General features: G+C 42.7%; 1 protein-coding gene across 1 annotated transcript in view; it reads right to left on the bottom strand.

Annotated features, from left to right (window-relative positions):
• stard5 (StAR related lipid transfer domain containing 5) overlaps positions 1–13,984 on the bottom strand; it is a 123,673-nt gene that overhangs the window by 38,854 nt on the left and 70,835 nt on the right. The window contains exon 2 of the mRNA XM_033622579.2: positions 11,736–11,785. Within this exon, the coding sequence (XP_033478470.1) occupies positions 11,736–11,785 (50 nt within the window). The remainder of the gene's footprint in view (positions 1–11,735; positions 11,786–13,984) is intronic.

Raw genomic sequence — 13,984 nt, 5'->3', positions numbered from 1 at the left:
AGGACCCTATTGTTTTTGCTCCGTTTATTATTACTATTCTTTATTCTTTCTCCCGCCGCCTCTTTGAACTGGAATTTGACCCCCTAAACATGCTCAAAAACTCACCAAAATTGGCACGCACATCAGAACCGGTGAAAAATTTTAGAAAATCATGACATTAACCCCTAAAGTGCCAAAATGGGCTCTCTAGCGCCACCTAGGCACACAAAAATGGCCGCCACGGCCTGTAGGAATGTCGTAGAAACATGAAACCAAAAGTGGCGTGTTCGTCTCATGAAGACCTAAAAATCACGCGCTGACACCCCTGACCTAAATCCAACAGGAAGTGAGCTATTTGCCCTTTCAAAGTAAGATTTTGCCTTAAAACTGCCTTTCCTAAAAAATCTTCTTCTCATACACCGCTTATCCAATCGGCTTCAAACTTGCACAGATGACAGATCAACTCGTTCTAATCAAAAGTTATTCGTAACTTTTTCATTACTCGCTTAGTTTGGATTTTATGGGCTCCATAAGGTGAGATGTCAGAAAAACGTCCTGGCGATCCTCGAAAGCTGTCCCATAGGAAATGAATGGCAGCAGGGGGGAGAAAGAGACCAATCTTAGGGCTTTTTCTAGCATTTACAGCGTCTCCATACTTTGTGCTACAGACTCCATTCCAACTCTCAAATGTTGCCACAGGTCTCATCTATTCACTCATGTTTTCATCTTTTTCATATCTTTTACCGTTTTTCATCTGTGCCTCTCAAAGTACCATGAGCAAAAGTGGAGAAATTCTCAGTTTACAATGGGTGTGTATTGCACGGAATGCTGTGAGCTAGAGTGGAGAGGGCTCTAAAAATCGTCTAAAACTTTTGTCTTTAACTCGCTGCCATGGCCACAATTTTCACTGTACACACACAATTTATACCACAAAACGTAGGAAAATTTGTCCAGCTCACAGATATGTTGACATGGAATCTCTCACACATACACATTTTTGCTGAGTGGCTCCAAAGCGAAGGGAGCGCTGATTTTTTTCTCATTCACTCCCATGTAAACTCAGAGGAGAAATTTCTGGAAACAGCTGGGGTGCAACACATTTTAAACTCGCTCCCCTGACCACATTTTTGACTCGAGAAATATAAAAGGCGACACGCGCGTTCACAAGACGTGGCTGTCTCTCAAAATCACTTTATTTTCTTGCTTGGACCAACGGTTTGGGTATGCGAAGCATTTGTTCGAGGAGTTAAATCCCTTTATAAACAGCCTTTGGTGATCTGCTCTCCTGACGTGTCTGTGTCTGCCACAGGTGTGGGCAAGTCATTAATCGCCATGACAACGGCTGCACACACAAACACAGCCACAGGGCTCTCTGGTCTGTGTGTCTCACAATCTTTAAAGGACAGATTACAGCAGCAGAAACTTCATTTGAAACAGAACACACACATTATTAACCCCTACAGTGCCAAAATGGGCTCTCTAGCGCCACATAGGTGCACTAAACTGGCCACTGCAGCCCGTAGGAATGTCGTATCAAGATCAAACCAAAACTGGTGTGTTTGACTTACAAATCATGCGTTGACACCCATGACCTAATTCCAACAGGAAGTGAGCTACTTGACCTTTCAAAGTAAGATTTCACCTCAAACATGCTCTTAAAAAAACACATCTCCTCTTACACCGTTTATCGGCTTTAAAGACGCACACATGACAGCTCAACTGCTGCTAAACAGATCTTCTGTATAACTTTATCTCTCTCATCATCACATTTTTTTCATGATTGGACCAACGGTTTGGGAATGGGAAGAACTTGTTCGAGGAGTTAAATCTCCACTACAACAGATCTCTCTCTGTGTTCTGTCTGTCTCTCTCTGCTCTTCTCCCAGGTGCACCTACTTCATCACCATGGCAACCGCTGTCACACACAAACTCACAGAAACATGATGTGTGTGTGTGTGTGTGTGTGTGTCTAAATCTTACATGCAGACATGACATGGGCACAATCTCCATTTTAACCCTTTAGGTGCCAGACTTTATTGAGGAAAATATTCCATTTTCATTTCAACATTTCAAAAGGCTGTGGCTTGAAAGTGGTGAGAGATAAAGGCATACTGTAAATGAGAAAAATATTCATCATGACCCAAAGTTTGTCATGGGAGTAAATTAACTTATCTAATTTGCATATTGTGATGTCACTAGGCGGCGGCCATATTGGATTTCATACATCTCAGTAAAACAACATTTTGAACATATTTACACAGTAAATTTATTTGGTTTTGTGTTGTTTTTGTTGTCTCTTCCTCAAAATAAAGGACGAGGAATCTGATGGGAATAAATTCACTCATCTAATTTGCATATCGTGACATCACTTATCCATACCTACAGCTACAGAAAGCATTCAAACATCAAAACGTTCAGCTCTGTAAGGATTTTCTGATGTTTGTGGCAACATGTTTGATATTTCTAAATAATTCACAGTGAAGACATAAGCTGGGGCCCGAAACGGGCGCGAGTGCGAGGTCCCGCCAAACGCTGCTTGCAGCTTTAATTAAACTTGTTTTCCCTCTTTCTCCTTCTGAATGAGCCACTGGTTTGGTCTGGTACACTTTATCAATTGCTTTTTATCGCGTGATCTTGCAGTTCCCACGTGAGTTTGCGGCTCCGCTACACACTGCACTCCAGAAACGCATCCAGTAGGCGAGGGTACAGGCCGTCGGTCGCTCCAGATCCACGGCGCGGCGCTGCATGAGTATGTGGAAATTGGGGGTCAGTTTAACGGTCCACTACATCAGCAATTGGGAGTTGAAAAACAAGTGCCTTCAGACCAGCTTTCTTCGACCACGCAGGCGAGATCATTGCACAAGGCCTGCAAGATGCTTTCATGTCAGGGAACTTAAATGAAGCTCGTCAGGTGTGCATCAACACCGATAAAAGCCCTAACATTATCAAAGCTGTGAGCCTGAACCAGTGGACACATCTACAGTGTTTTGGCCATCGCCTGCATCTTGCAATTGGTTAGTGTTTCCCCCTGTGACAAAATAGTAATCATCTTTATTATCAGCAATGTTATAACAGTTTTTTTTTAACTTTATAATGTTTTATCTATGCAAGTTAGGACGAGAGACCGGACGAGAAGAGCGTTCACTGCCGTGCATCGTCTGGTAGCCAGGTGAGTTGGTTCATTAGCGTAATGAACGAAGGGAAAGCTCTTGTCATCGAGTGTCTTTGTTCCTAAACCAAATGCCACGGCCCCTGAGTGGGAGTGTTTTGAATTTAAACCAAATGTCAGAGGGGAGCCCAGTAATTTGGGCGAGCCAATGTGCCGGGTTTGTTCTAAAACCATCTCAACAAAGAGCGAATATGACCAACTTAACTTCACACCTGAGAGTGAAAGACTGACGGATATTTAAATTTTCTTTTTTGCATGAATCTCCCTGGACACCAGCTGATCAGTGAGTCTCCTACCAGGTGGGGATCCTGAGAGAAGATGATTGATTAGGTGCTAGAGCAGGAGCGGGCTATTTCTCAAGACAAGAAAACCCGGCATCTCGTTCTCACCTGGCAAGACCTGGAAGTCCTTGAGTCAGTGCACAAGGCTCTCAAACCACTCCTGGAATTCACTGACACTCTGCCCGGCGAGAGCTATGTCAAGCCTATGCTTCATCTTTTCCAGTCCAACATCTTGGTACATCAGCAGGATGACACTCCACTTACCCAGTCTATCAAAGCCTCCATCCTGGATTACCTGAGGGAGAAGTATTCTGATCCTTCCACTAACGACCTGCTGGACATGGCAGGCTTAGGTGGAGGTGGAGGATATCAAGAGCAGAGCCATAACCGAGATGGAGGCAATGCTGTCTGAGTCTGACCAGGGCCCAGCTGAGTTGGCTGCTTCACAGCCTCAAGATGCAACAACAGTATCACAGCCAGCAGAGCTACTAAGGAAGAAAACCTTTGGAAGCTTCTTTAAAATGGCAGCAACATCCTCTGCCACACTATCACAGAGAGAGCGTATTGAAAAAGAGTTGTCTGCCTACTTGCAGTCTGTTAGTGTTGACAGATAAGCAAATCCCCTGCAGTGGTGGAACGACCACAGGCCCGTTTCCACTGAAGAAGTTCCTGGTACTATTTGGGGGCAGGAACTACTACAGGAACGTCCTCTCGCTTGGCCCTCTCAACCACCGTGTCTCCACTGCCAGAGCGGAGTACGAGGAAGGTTCCTGTAAAGTTACCGGGCTCTGGATGTGATGTAATCGTTGCGCGACCATTTACCGGGGCGACGTAGGGAAGCCGTTAGCTGTTAGCCCTTAGTGGTGTCTGTAATAACTCACTAAATGGCCCGTGAAAAAAAATATTTTTCCAGCGATGTCTTAGTTACAACATGATTGACCTAACTGGAGTAGTTTCATGTCGTATCTGACAACGGGAGGCTTTTAACAGATGACGTCCTGATGTTAGCTGTCCCTGTCAGCTGCAGCCACTGATGCTTTCTAGACATTGTGATTTCCCAAAACTGAATAAATATCGCACATAGACACAAAACTGCTTTGCTAGCTCAATCATGTTGTAACTAAGATATCCACTGGAAAAAATATTTTTTTCACGGGCCATTTAGTGAGTTTTTTTTTTTACATGGCGGTGGAAGCTATATGAACGAGCTAACCCTCGTCTGCTGAGTTTAAAAATGCCGGCTATTTTGTTGCTTTCTGTTGACATCACATCCCTCTTTGAGTATATCCAATCAGCACCAAGTAAATCCCAAGCCCCAGCCAGGAGTCTTTCGGGGCCGTTCTGAGTACCTACTCCGAGGCAGGGACTTCTTTAGCCCCCATAAAAGTTCCAGAACTCTGTCCTTCGGGGGTGGTTCCTGCGGTGGAGACACGCACCAACGGCCCCGGCCCCATAAAATTACCCCGAAGTTCCTGCGGTGGAAACGGGCCTCATGAGGAAATGTTCCCAAACCTGAAAAATGTGGCAAAAAAGTATCTGTGTGTGCCCACCACCAGTTCCCCATCAGAAAGGGTATTTAGTACCAGTGGGAATATAGTTACATGCCATTGAGCATCTCTCAAACCAGACACCGATGATAGGCTTGTGTTTTTGGCACAAAACCTCTGAACAACCTGGTACTCACTAGTTGTTGTTACAAACAAACAACACAGGGCTGTACGTGCGATGGAAAAAAATGTTTGTGCGATGAATTTATTTGCCTAGTAGCACACGTGCGACAGACTGCTTGCGAGCCGCTTGTGTGTGTGTGGTCTGTTTTTTTCTCGTTTTTTCACTAGACGACAAGAGCGTTCACTGCCATGCATCGTCTGGCAGCCAGGTGAGTTGGTTCATTAGCGTAATGAACGAAGGGAAAGCTCTTGTCATCGAGTGTCTTTGTCTCTGTGGGGGAGGGGGGGCTATGGGCTACACACACACAGTGAGATCTTCGTGAGGGGGAGACAAGGTGGAGAAACAAACAGAGAGTTGAGCGTCAGAGAAAGACACGGAACTTGTTCCTAAACCAAATGCCACGGCCCCTGTGTGGGAGTGTTTTGGATTTAAATCACATGACAGAGGGGAGCCCGGTCATTTGGACGAGCCAGTGTGCCTGGTTTGTTCTAAAACCATCTCAACAAAAAGAGTGAAAATGACCAACTTAACTGCACACCTGAGAGTGAGAGACTGAAAGTCTATTTTCTGTATTTATAAGGTCTTTATTTATTTATTTAGGTATTTTTACGTGTTACTTCAGATATTGAAATTTTCTTTTTTGCATTCCTAAATATTCTTGATAAATGTTTATTTCTCTTTAAAAGGGTGTACTTGCATCACTATGCCTTTATTATCATTATATAAGTTTAAAAAATGGTCTAAAACAGCAAAATTACAACAATAATAAACATGGTCTTAAAAGCACAATATTACACAATATTATCGCTTATCGCTATAACTTCTGACGCAATTAATCGCCAAGCAAAATTTGTTATTGTGACAGGTGCTACAAACTTTCTGGCCTGTGCTACAAAATTATCACCCTCTGTAGCAGGGTACGTACAGCCCTGTAACACACACCATGCACAAAATTGAGCTATATATTTTTGGAACTTTTTATTTGTGCCATTCATTTCATACAGAAGAAACCGAAACTAAAGCTGTGAACTTTTCCATAATGAACCTCATTCACCTTTTGTTGTCATTGTTTTATGTTTAGGCATTTTTGCTGCAACCATAGGATTGTGATAGTCTAAAAAACTAAAAGTAGGAGTTAATAAATACATTTTCTTTTTCACCATTTGATTTCCTATTATGCAGCTAATTTTTATTTGACCGTTTTCGAAATTTCCTGTGTGACATAATGCACAAAAGTGCACTTTAATTTAGTGTTGTTTTGAAATGTCATCTTAGTGACATGCAAAAAAAAGGCACTTCATTTGTTTTAAAACATTGTAGTTACAGCATGAACAGAAGTGCGCTACTTTTTTGCCTTGCAATGTCTCTGTGACAATCTTGCACAAAATTCAGTTTCAAAATGACAATTTTATGTTTGTGCTGTTTAATAAATACTGTTTTGGCAAGTTTGACTTTGTTGTGATTTTCCCCTTTTTGCATGAAAGTTTAAAATTAGCATATATTAATTCAGTATGAACAAGAATGTTTTAATGTAGACAAATAGAATCATCATACTGGTTTGATTGTATGCATCAAAAGTGTTAATTTAAGGCTAAGGCAAAATATCAAGATATATATCGTGTATCGTGATATGGCCTAAAATTATTGAGATATTGATAAAACGCCATATCGCCCAGCCCTACATCCAACCAGCCTCACAACTGCTAAACACGTGTAACAACACCAGCTCAGGACCTCAACATCCAGTGTCTTCACCTGCAAGATGGCCTGAGACCAGCCATCCAAACAGCTGATGCTACAATTGGTTTAAGTTCATCATCATGAGCCGACTTTGCAGTTGTGAGGCTGGTTGAATGTACTGCCAAATTCACAAATAACATACTCTCTAAATTTGCAACAGCTGTATGATTGTGTTGTGTGATCAAACTGCACATTTTAGAGTGGCCTTTTATTGTGACCAACCCAAGACACATCATTATGTATCATTACTACACAATATGTAGTAATGATACACAATGTGCCACAATGTGGCTGGCCGCAATAAAAGGCCACTCTGAAATATTAATAATAATATGTTTTGCTTTACTGGGGGGGTCTGGGGGAGGTCGGAAAACCAGTCAGTATCTGGTGTGACCATTTGCCTCACGCAGTACAACACATCTCCTTCGCATAGAGTTGATCAGGTTGTTGACTGTGGCCTGTGGAATGTTGGTCCACTCCTCTTCAATGGCTGTGCGAAGTTGCTGGATATTGGCAGGAACTGGAACATGCTGTCCTATACGCCGATCCAGAGCATCCCAAACAAGCTCAATGGGTGACATGTCCGGTGGTTTTCAGCTTCCAGGAATTGTGTACTGATCTTTGCAACATGGGGCCGTGCATTATCATGCTGCAACATGAGGTGATGGTCATGAATGAATGGCACAACAATGGGCCTCAGGATCTCATCACGGTATCTCTGTGCATTCAAAATGCCATCAATAAAATGCACCTGTGTTCGTTGTCCATAACATACGCCTGCCCATACCATAACCCCACCGCCACCATGGGCCACTCGATCCACAACGTTGACATCAGCAAACCGCTCACCCACACGACGCTACACACGCTGTCTGCCATCTGCCCTGAACAGTGAAAACCGGGATTCATCCGTGAACAGAACACCTCTCCAACGTGCCAGACGCCATCGAATGTGAGCATTTGCCCACTCAAGTCGGTTACGACGACGAACTGCAGTCAGGTCGAGACCCCGATGAGAACGACGAGCATGCAGATGAGCTTCCCTGAGACGGGTTCTGACAGTTTGTGCAGAAATTCTTTGGTTATGCAAACCGATTGTTGCAGCAGCTGTCCGGGTGGCTGGTCTCAGACGATCTTGGAGGTGAACATGCTGGATGTAGAGGTCCTGGGCTGGTGTGGTGTACTGCCAAATTGTCTGAAACGCCTTTGGAGACGGCTTATGGTAGAGAAATGAACATTCAATTCACGGGCAACAGCTCTGGTGGACATTCCTGCAGTCAGCATGCCAATTGCACGCTCCCTCAAAACTTGCGACATCTGTGGCATTGTGCTGTGTGATAAAACTGAACATTTTAGAGTGGCCTTTTATTGTGGCTAGCCTAAGGTATATCTGTGCAATAATCATGCTGTCTAATCAGCATCTTGATATGCCACACCTGTGAGGTGGGATGGATTATCTCGGCAAAGGAGAAGTGCTCACTAACACAGAGTAAGACAGATTTGTGAACAATATTTGAGGGAAACGGTCTTTTGTGTGTATGGAAAATGTTTTAGATCTTTGAGTTCAGCTCATGAAAAATGGGAGCAAAAACAAAAGTGTTGCGTTTACATTTTTGTTCAGTGTATATATATATATATATATATATATACACATACATATATATATACATATATCAGTGTTTCCCATTAATTAATGAAACTATGGCGGCCCGCCATAGTATAATTTGACCCGCCATAGCTTCTAAATAAAAGATTTAGGCTGCCGAAAGTATTGACTCCTCATGATATAAATAATATCTCGAACGCCGTAACGTTTTGTGCCGATGTGCTCAGGCTGTCAGATCCAGCGCTCGACAGTGCGAGCGTTTCACTCGACTAAAAATACGTGTGTGCGAACTGTAAAAAATATTTAGGGGTACATGTGCGCATAAAAAAAAATCAGCCGAAGCAGCCTATATTTTTGTCAATAAAAATATATGATAATCTAACCACAAATGTTGGAGGAACTCCAGCCGCCTTCCCTCTTCCCTCTTCCCCGTGTGACACGGTTATGGGCGGTTTTCCAAGCCACTGTCGGCACAATGAATATAAGTCCCACTGTCCCACTGAGATGGGTTTGGTGGCGCAGCAGGGGGAGGTGTCGACAGATCCAGCTTGGCGCAGTGACAGTTTCGTGCCAAAAGGCTTCGCCGAAGGTGCGCTAAAAGCTCGCCATCTGAAACCAAGTCTACTGTCAGTGCAGGGGGAGCACAACCGGTGTAAGCCGAAGTTTGGCTGACCGGCGGACAGTGCGCACACGTCACCAGAACCTCACAGGCAGGTTTCCAGAATATCAGGCACATTAACGATGCAATAAATACCCACAAAACCACTATTCAATGCAACTATCTGCAATCAGCACATAAATGTATCTATATACCGACTGTCCCGTCACATCTGATGTCAGATCAAAGGGGATTGGCACCGTTTGGCACGTTTGGCACGCGTAATGGAAACCCAACCTGATTTGATTAAACAGCTGCAAACTAATGAGTTCACATCCCTCTCAGCCAACCACAAACAGCCACAGCATCAGATAGGGAGTATATATTCAGCATCTGTCATCTTAGAAAAGTCAAAAGAAAAGAAACAGAGACTGCGAGAGAGAAAGAGAGAGAGCGCGCGCGCACGAGAGAAACGCATCATTGATTTACAATTGTGGTGACCTCCTCCCAGGCTACCTTTGCATCATCAGCCCGTGGAGGTCTGCTCGCAGTTCCGTATATTCGGACACTGCAAGCAGACCTCCCGGACCAAAACATCAGGTTCCTCCTGGGAGAAGTTTGGCCGTCTGACGCTGCTGCTCTCTTCTGCAATGGCGAATTGAGTAAACTCTCATTACGCCTTCGTGCGGCGCATTTAAGGGCGAGGAGAGGGGCTCATTTGATTGGTGTGATGTGTGTAAAACCCACTCCACGCCTTCTCTCCTCCCTCTTTCCGACTTGCGCAGGTAGGAGGGACGGAGGTGGGACAGACGAGTAGCTGCGCCAGCGCGCACGGTATGCCAAACTTGCAAAATCCGCTTGGCCACACCCAGTTGGCGCAGCGCACCTGCGCACTGCCCCGCCTCGTCCGGTCTGCGAAACTAGAGCCCAAAGTGTGGAGACAAGGGACCGGGAAAAGCGGCGGACCTCCGGGGAAGCCTGCTCCGTTCTCCCCACAGTTAGGGACCGTTCGCCACAGTACTGCTGCTGGGCAGGGTGGAAATAAGTCATGCAGAGTTACAGAGGACCTGGAGAATGTTTTAGGATAGTAATAACATTATAGAAGATAATCATATTACAAAGATAATATAAGATAATAACATTAAAGACAAAATGAAATTGCAATACTTTTTCAAAACTTGATGATTTTACCTTTCTGTACATTTTGTATACAAATTCATTTCAATTTCAATTTACAATGTTCAAAATTTTCTTCTGGTGTCCCCCCCCCCCCCATAGTTTCCCAAAATCCTGTGGGAAACACTGTATATACATACATACATATATATACATATATATATATATATATACATATATACATATACAGTACAGGCCAAAAGTTTGGACACACCTTCTCATTCAATGCGTTTTCTTTATTTTCATGACTATTTACATTGTAGATTCTCACTGAAGGCATCAAAACTATGAATGAACACATGTGGAGTTATGTACTTAACAAAAAAAGGTGAAATAACTGAAAACATGTTTTATATTCTAGTTTCTTCAAAATAGCCACCCTTTGCTCTGATTACTGCTTTGCACACTCTTGGCATTCTCTCCATGAGCTTCAAGAGGTAGTCACCTGAAATGGTTTTCCAACAGTCTTGAAGGAGTTCCCAGAGGTGTTTAGCACTTGTTGGCCCCTTTGCCTTCACTCTGCGGTCCAGCTCACCCCAAACCATCTCGATTGGGTTCAGGTCCGGTGACTGTGGAGGCCAGGTCATCTGCCGCAGCACTCCATCACTCTCCTTCTTGGTCAAATAGCCCTTGCACAGCCTGGAGGTGTGTTTGGGGTCATTGTCCTGTTGAAAAATAAATGATGGTCCAACTAAACGCAAACCGGATGGGATGGCATGTCGCTGCAGGATGCTGTGGTAGCCATGCTGGTTGAGTGTGCCTTCAATTTTGAATAAATCCCCAACAGTGTCACCAGCAAAACACCCCCACACCATCACACCTCCTCCTCCATGCTTCACAGTGGGAACCAGGCATGTGGTCACATTTAAAGTTTTTGCAATTTTCCGGACTGACTGACCTTCATTTCTTAAAGTAATGATGGCCACTCGTTTTTCTTTAGTTAGCTGATTGGTTCTTGCCATAATATGAATTTTAACAGTTGTCCAATAGGGCTGTCGGCTGTGTATTAACCTGACTTCTGCACAACATAACTGATGGTCCCAACCCCATTGATAAAGCAAGAAATTCCACTAATTAACCCTGATAAGGCACACCTGTGAAGTGGAAACCATTTCAGGTGACTACCTCTTGAAGCTCATCGAGAGAATGCTAAGAGTGTGCAAAACAGTAATCAGAGCAAAGGGTGGCTATTTTGAAGAAACTAGAATACAAAACATGTTTTCAGTTATTTCACCTTTTTTTGTTAAGTACATAACTCCACATGTGTTCATTCATAGTTTTGATGCCTTCAGTGAGAATCTACAATGTAAATAGTCATGAAAATAAAGAAAACGCATTGAATGAGAAGGTGTGTCCAAACTTTTGGCCTGTACTGTATATATATATATATATATATATATATATACACACATATATATATATATACACACATATATATATATATATATATATGTATATATACATATATATATGTGTGCTTACTTTATATATTTAAGGAAAATAAAAGTTTCTTACACATTCCCAGGGAACTCAGATGAGGGGCGCCAAGACACAACCACGTCATTCTGCCAAAGAAAACAGTCAATTAGGGGTGAGCAACATTTGCCTTTGTGTAATGAATGGTCCTGGCAGATGCTGTTCCCCCTGACACACAACATATTTCAAACCAACAAATAAATCATATGGTGTGTTTTCTTCTACTCTTGTTTGAGGAGCAAGTGTGACAGAAGAGTCATTAAATACCAAGTTGACAGTCAGCCATCACTAACCTACACTGGCTGACTATTGTACATAAAGTTTGCAGTGTGTTCAGCATCGCTGGTAATAGTCAGTAAAGGTTTTAGGGATCACGAATTTCAAGGTTTGGTCTGATACACTACAAAACAGTGGCGTCACAGTTTGGTATGTTTTTGATAAAGCAAAAAAGTTAGAGAAATTTCCTTGATTCTTAAGATTTTAAACATATGAAAAACGTCATGACTTGGGCTTTTGTTATTTTGTATAAAGCAGGAATTCTGACTCATTTTTGACTTAAATGTGCTCGCTGAAGTCTGGGTAAAGCAAAATCAGTGTTTCTGTCTTAACTCATTATACATGTTAGAAAACAGGTGTTGAAAACGTGAAATAACTGGGAACTGTGTAGTACTGAACTGTGGAGTTAGGCTGATAAACTGTTTTCCATCATTTCTGTTTCCAGGAGTTTTTGGGTGGGTCTAAAAGCCTGCTTGACAACATACTGGAGCCATACTAAACATATATATATCTTACTATATAATGACGAAAACTCTGTCTGTGGGTGTGTCTGTTCCAAGTTTTTCTCCTCACTGACTTGGTCAATCCATGTGAAATTTGGCACAGTGGTAGAAGGTAATGGAAAGTTGGAAAAATTACTAAAACTGAGCTTCTATAAGGCAGTGAGTATTGCAGAGGCTGTGGCTCATCACATAAAGGTATATAACATCTCAAGGGTTTCACTGATCACCACGCAACTTTGTAGGCATATGACCACACATAATCTGAGGGGACCCCTCCATTATTGACCCGATCGAAGAAAAATGGGGGTGCTAGAGAGCTAATTTCTTATCTAGGCCTAACCGCCATATCAATTTTTACTTAACTTGGTAGATATGTAGAACAGCACGCCTCAAGGTGACTGGAGAAATTTAACTCTAATTGGCAACTGGGTGGCGCTATAACAACAGAAAAATGCTTAAACATGGCTAAAATGCGACCGATCACTGTGGCTCCCCCTGTGGCCGATGTTTCCCCCCCCCCCCCCAATTTTTGGTATGACTAAGTGATGGTATGGTATCCTGTACATAATCACGGAAACTGTCAGTGTGTCACTCAGTCAGTCATTCTGTCTGTCCCACGCTTTTCTACTCACTGACGTGGTCAATCTATGTGAAACTGCACATAGGTATTGAGGATTGGCATAGGTAGAAGGTGACAAAGCTACTTTTTCCAAAAATTACACTATTAGTATATTCTTTTCCCATGTGAACTACCAATGCGCCCCACTTTTAAGTCAATACAACATATAAACACTTTAACTATCTGCCTTTCAACGTGCTACCTCAACTACTAATGTACAGTTTTAGCCCACTAACTATCCCACTATTGGCAATGGTACTACTGTACTTTCAATAAAGCAATTGTACTATCAAATTCTCAAAAACTTTACGTGGGCAACTGTGCAAAGAATTCTCAGTAGGCACTCTAGCCGGTGCGCTACAGAGTGACGTTCTTTTCCCAGAGGCATTTTATATCTAGCCTATTTTTGGAGACTATGGCGGGCCCCCATAGTCTTGTCAATGTTTGGGAAAAACTGCACTGTTTGGAAAACACAGGTGTTTTGTATAGACCTTATTTATTTAGTAATCTTAAGGTTGAATTAAATTTGTCGAAGAGAGATTAAAGTTTTTTTTTTCTTCCTTCTCTCTAATCTTCCTTTTGTAGTTTTTGTCGTCATTTGCTCCTCCCCCTCTCCCCTCTTTTGATTCTTCCCTTCTTCCTCCTCCTTCCTTCCTTCTTTTCCTTCTTTAATCTTTCATTGTCCCCCTTACTTTGATTTCACCTTTACTTTTTTCTTTTCTCTACTGTTTTCCCCCTTTTTTCACTTCACAAAAGTTTCCAAATAGGATAAAATTGCTGATGAAATATAATGTGTTTTTGTTAAACTTTACAGACTGATATGTAATTTTATGGCCATTGGTTACACCATGGGGTGGAACAGGAAAACTAGCTCAATGTAGCATGTCTAG

The sequence above is a fragment of the Epinephelus lanceolatus genome, chromosome 2, assembly GCF_041903045.1.
Source record: "Epinephelus lanceolatus isolate andai-2023 chromosome 2, ASM4190304v1, whole genome shotgun sequence".
Taxonomy (NCBI): domain Eukaryota; kingdom Metazoa; phylum Chordata; class Actinopteri; order Perciformes; family Serranidae; genus Epinephelus; species Epinephelus lanceolatus.
Note: the sequence above shows the minus strand (reverse complement) of the source record. Positions and strands in the feature narration are given on the sequence as shown.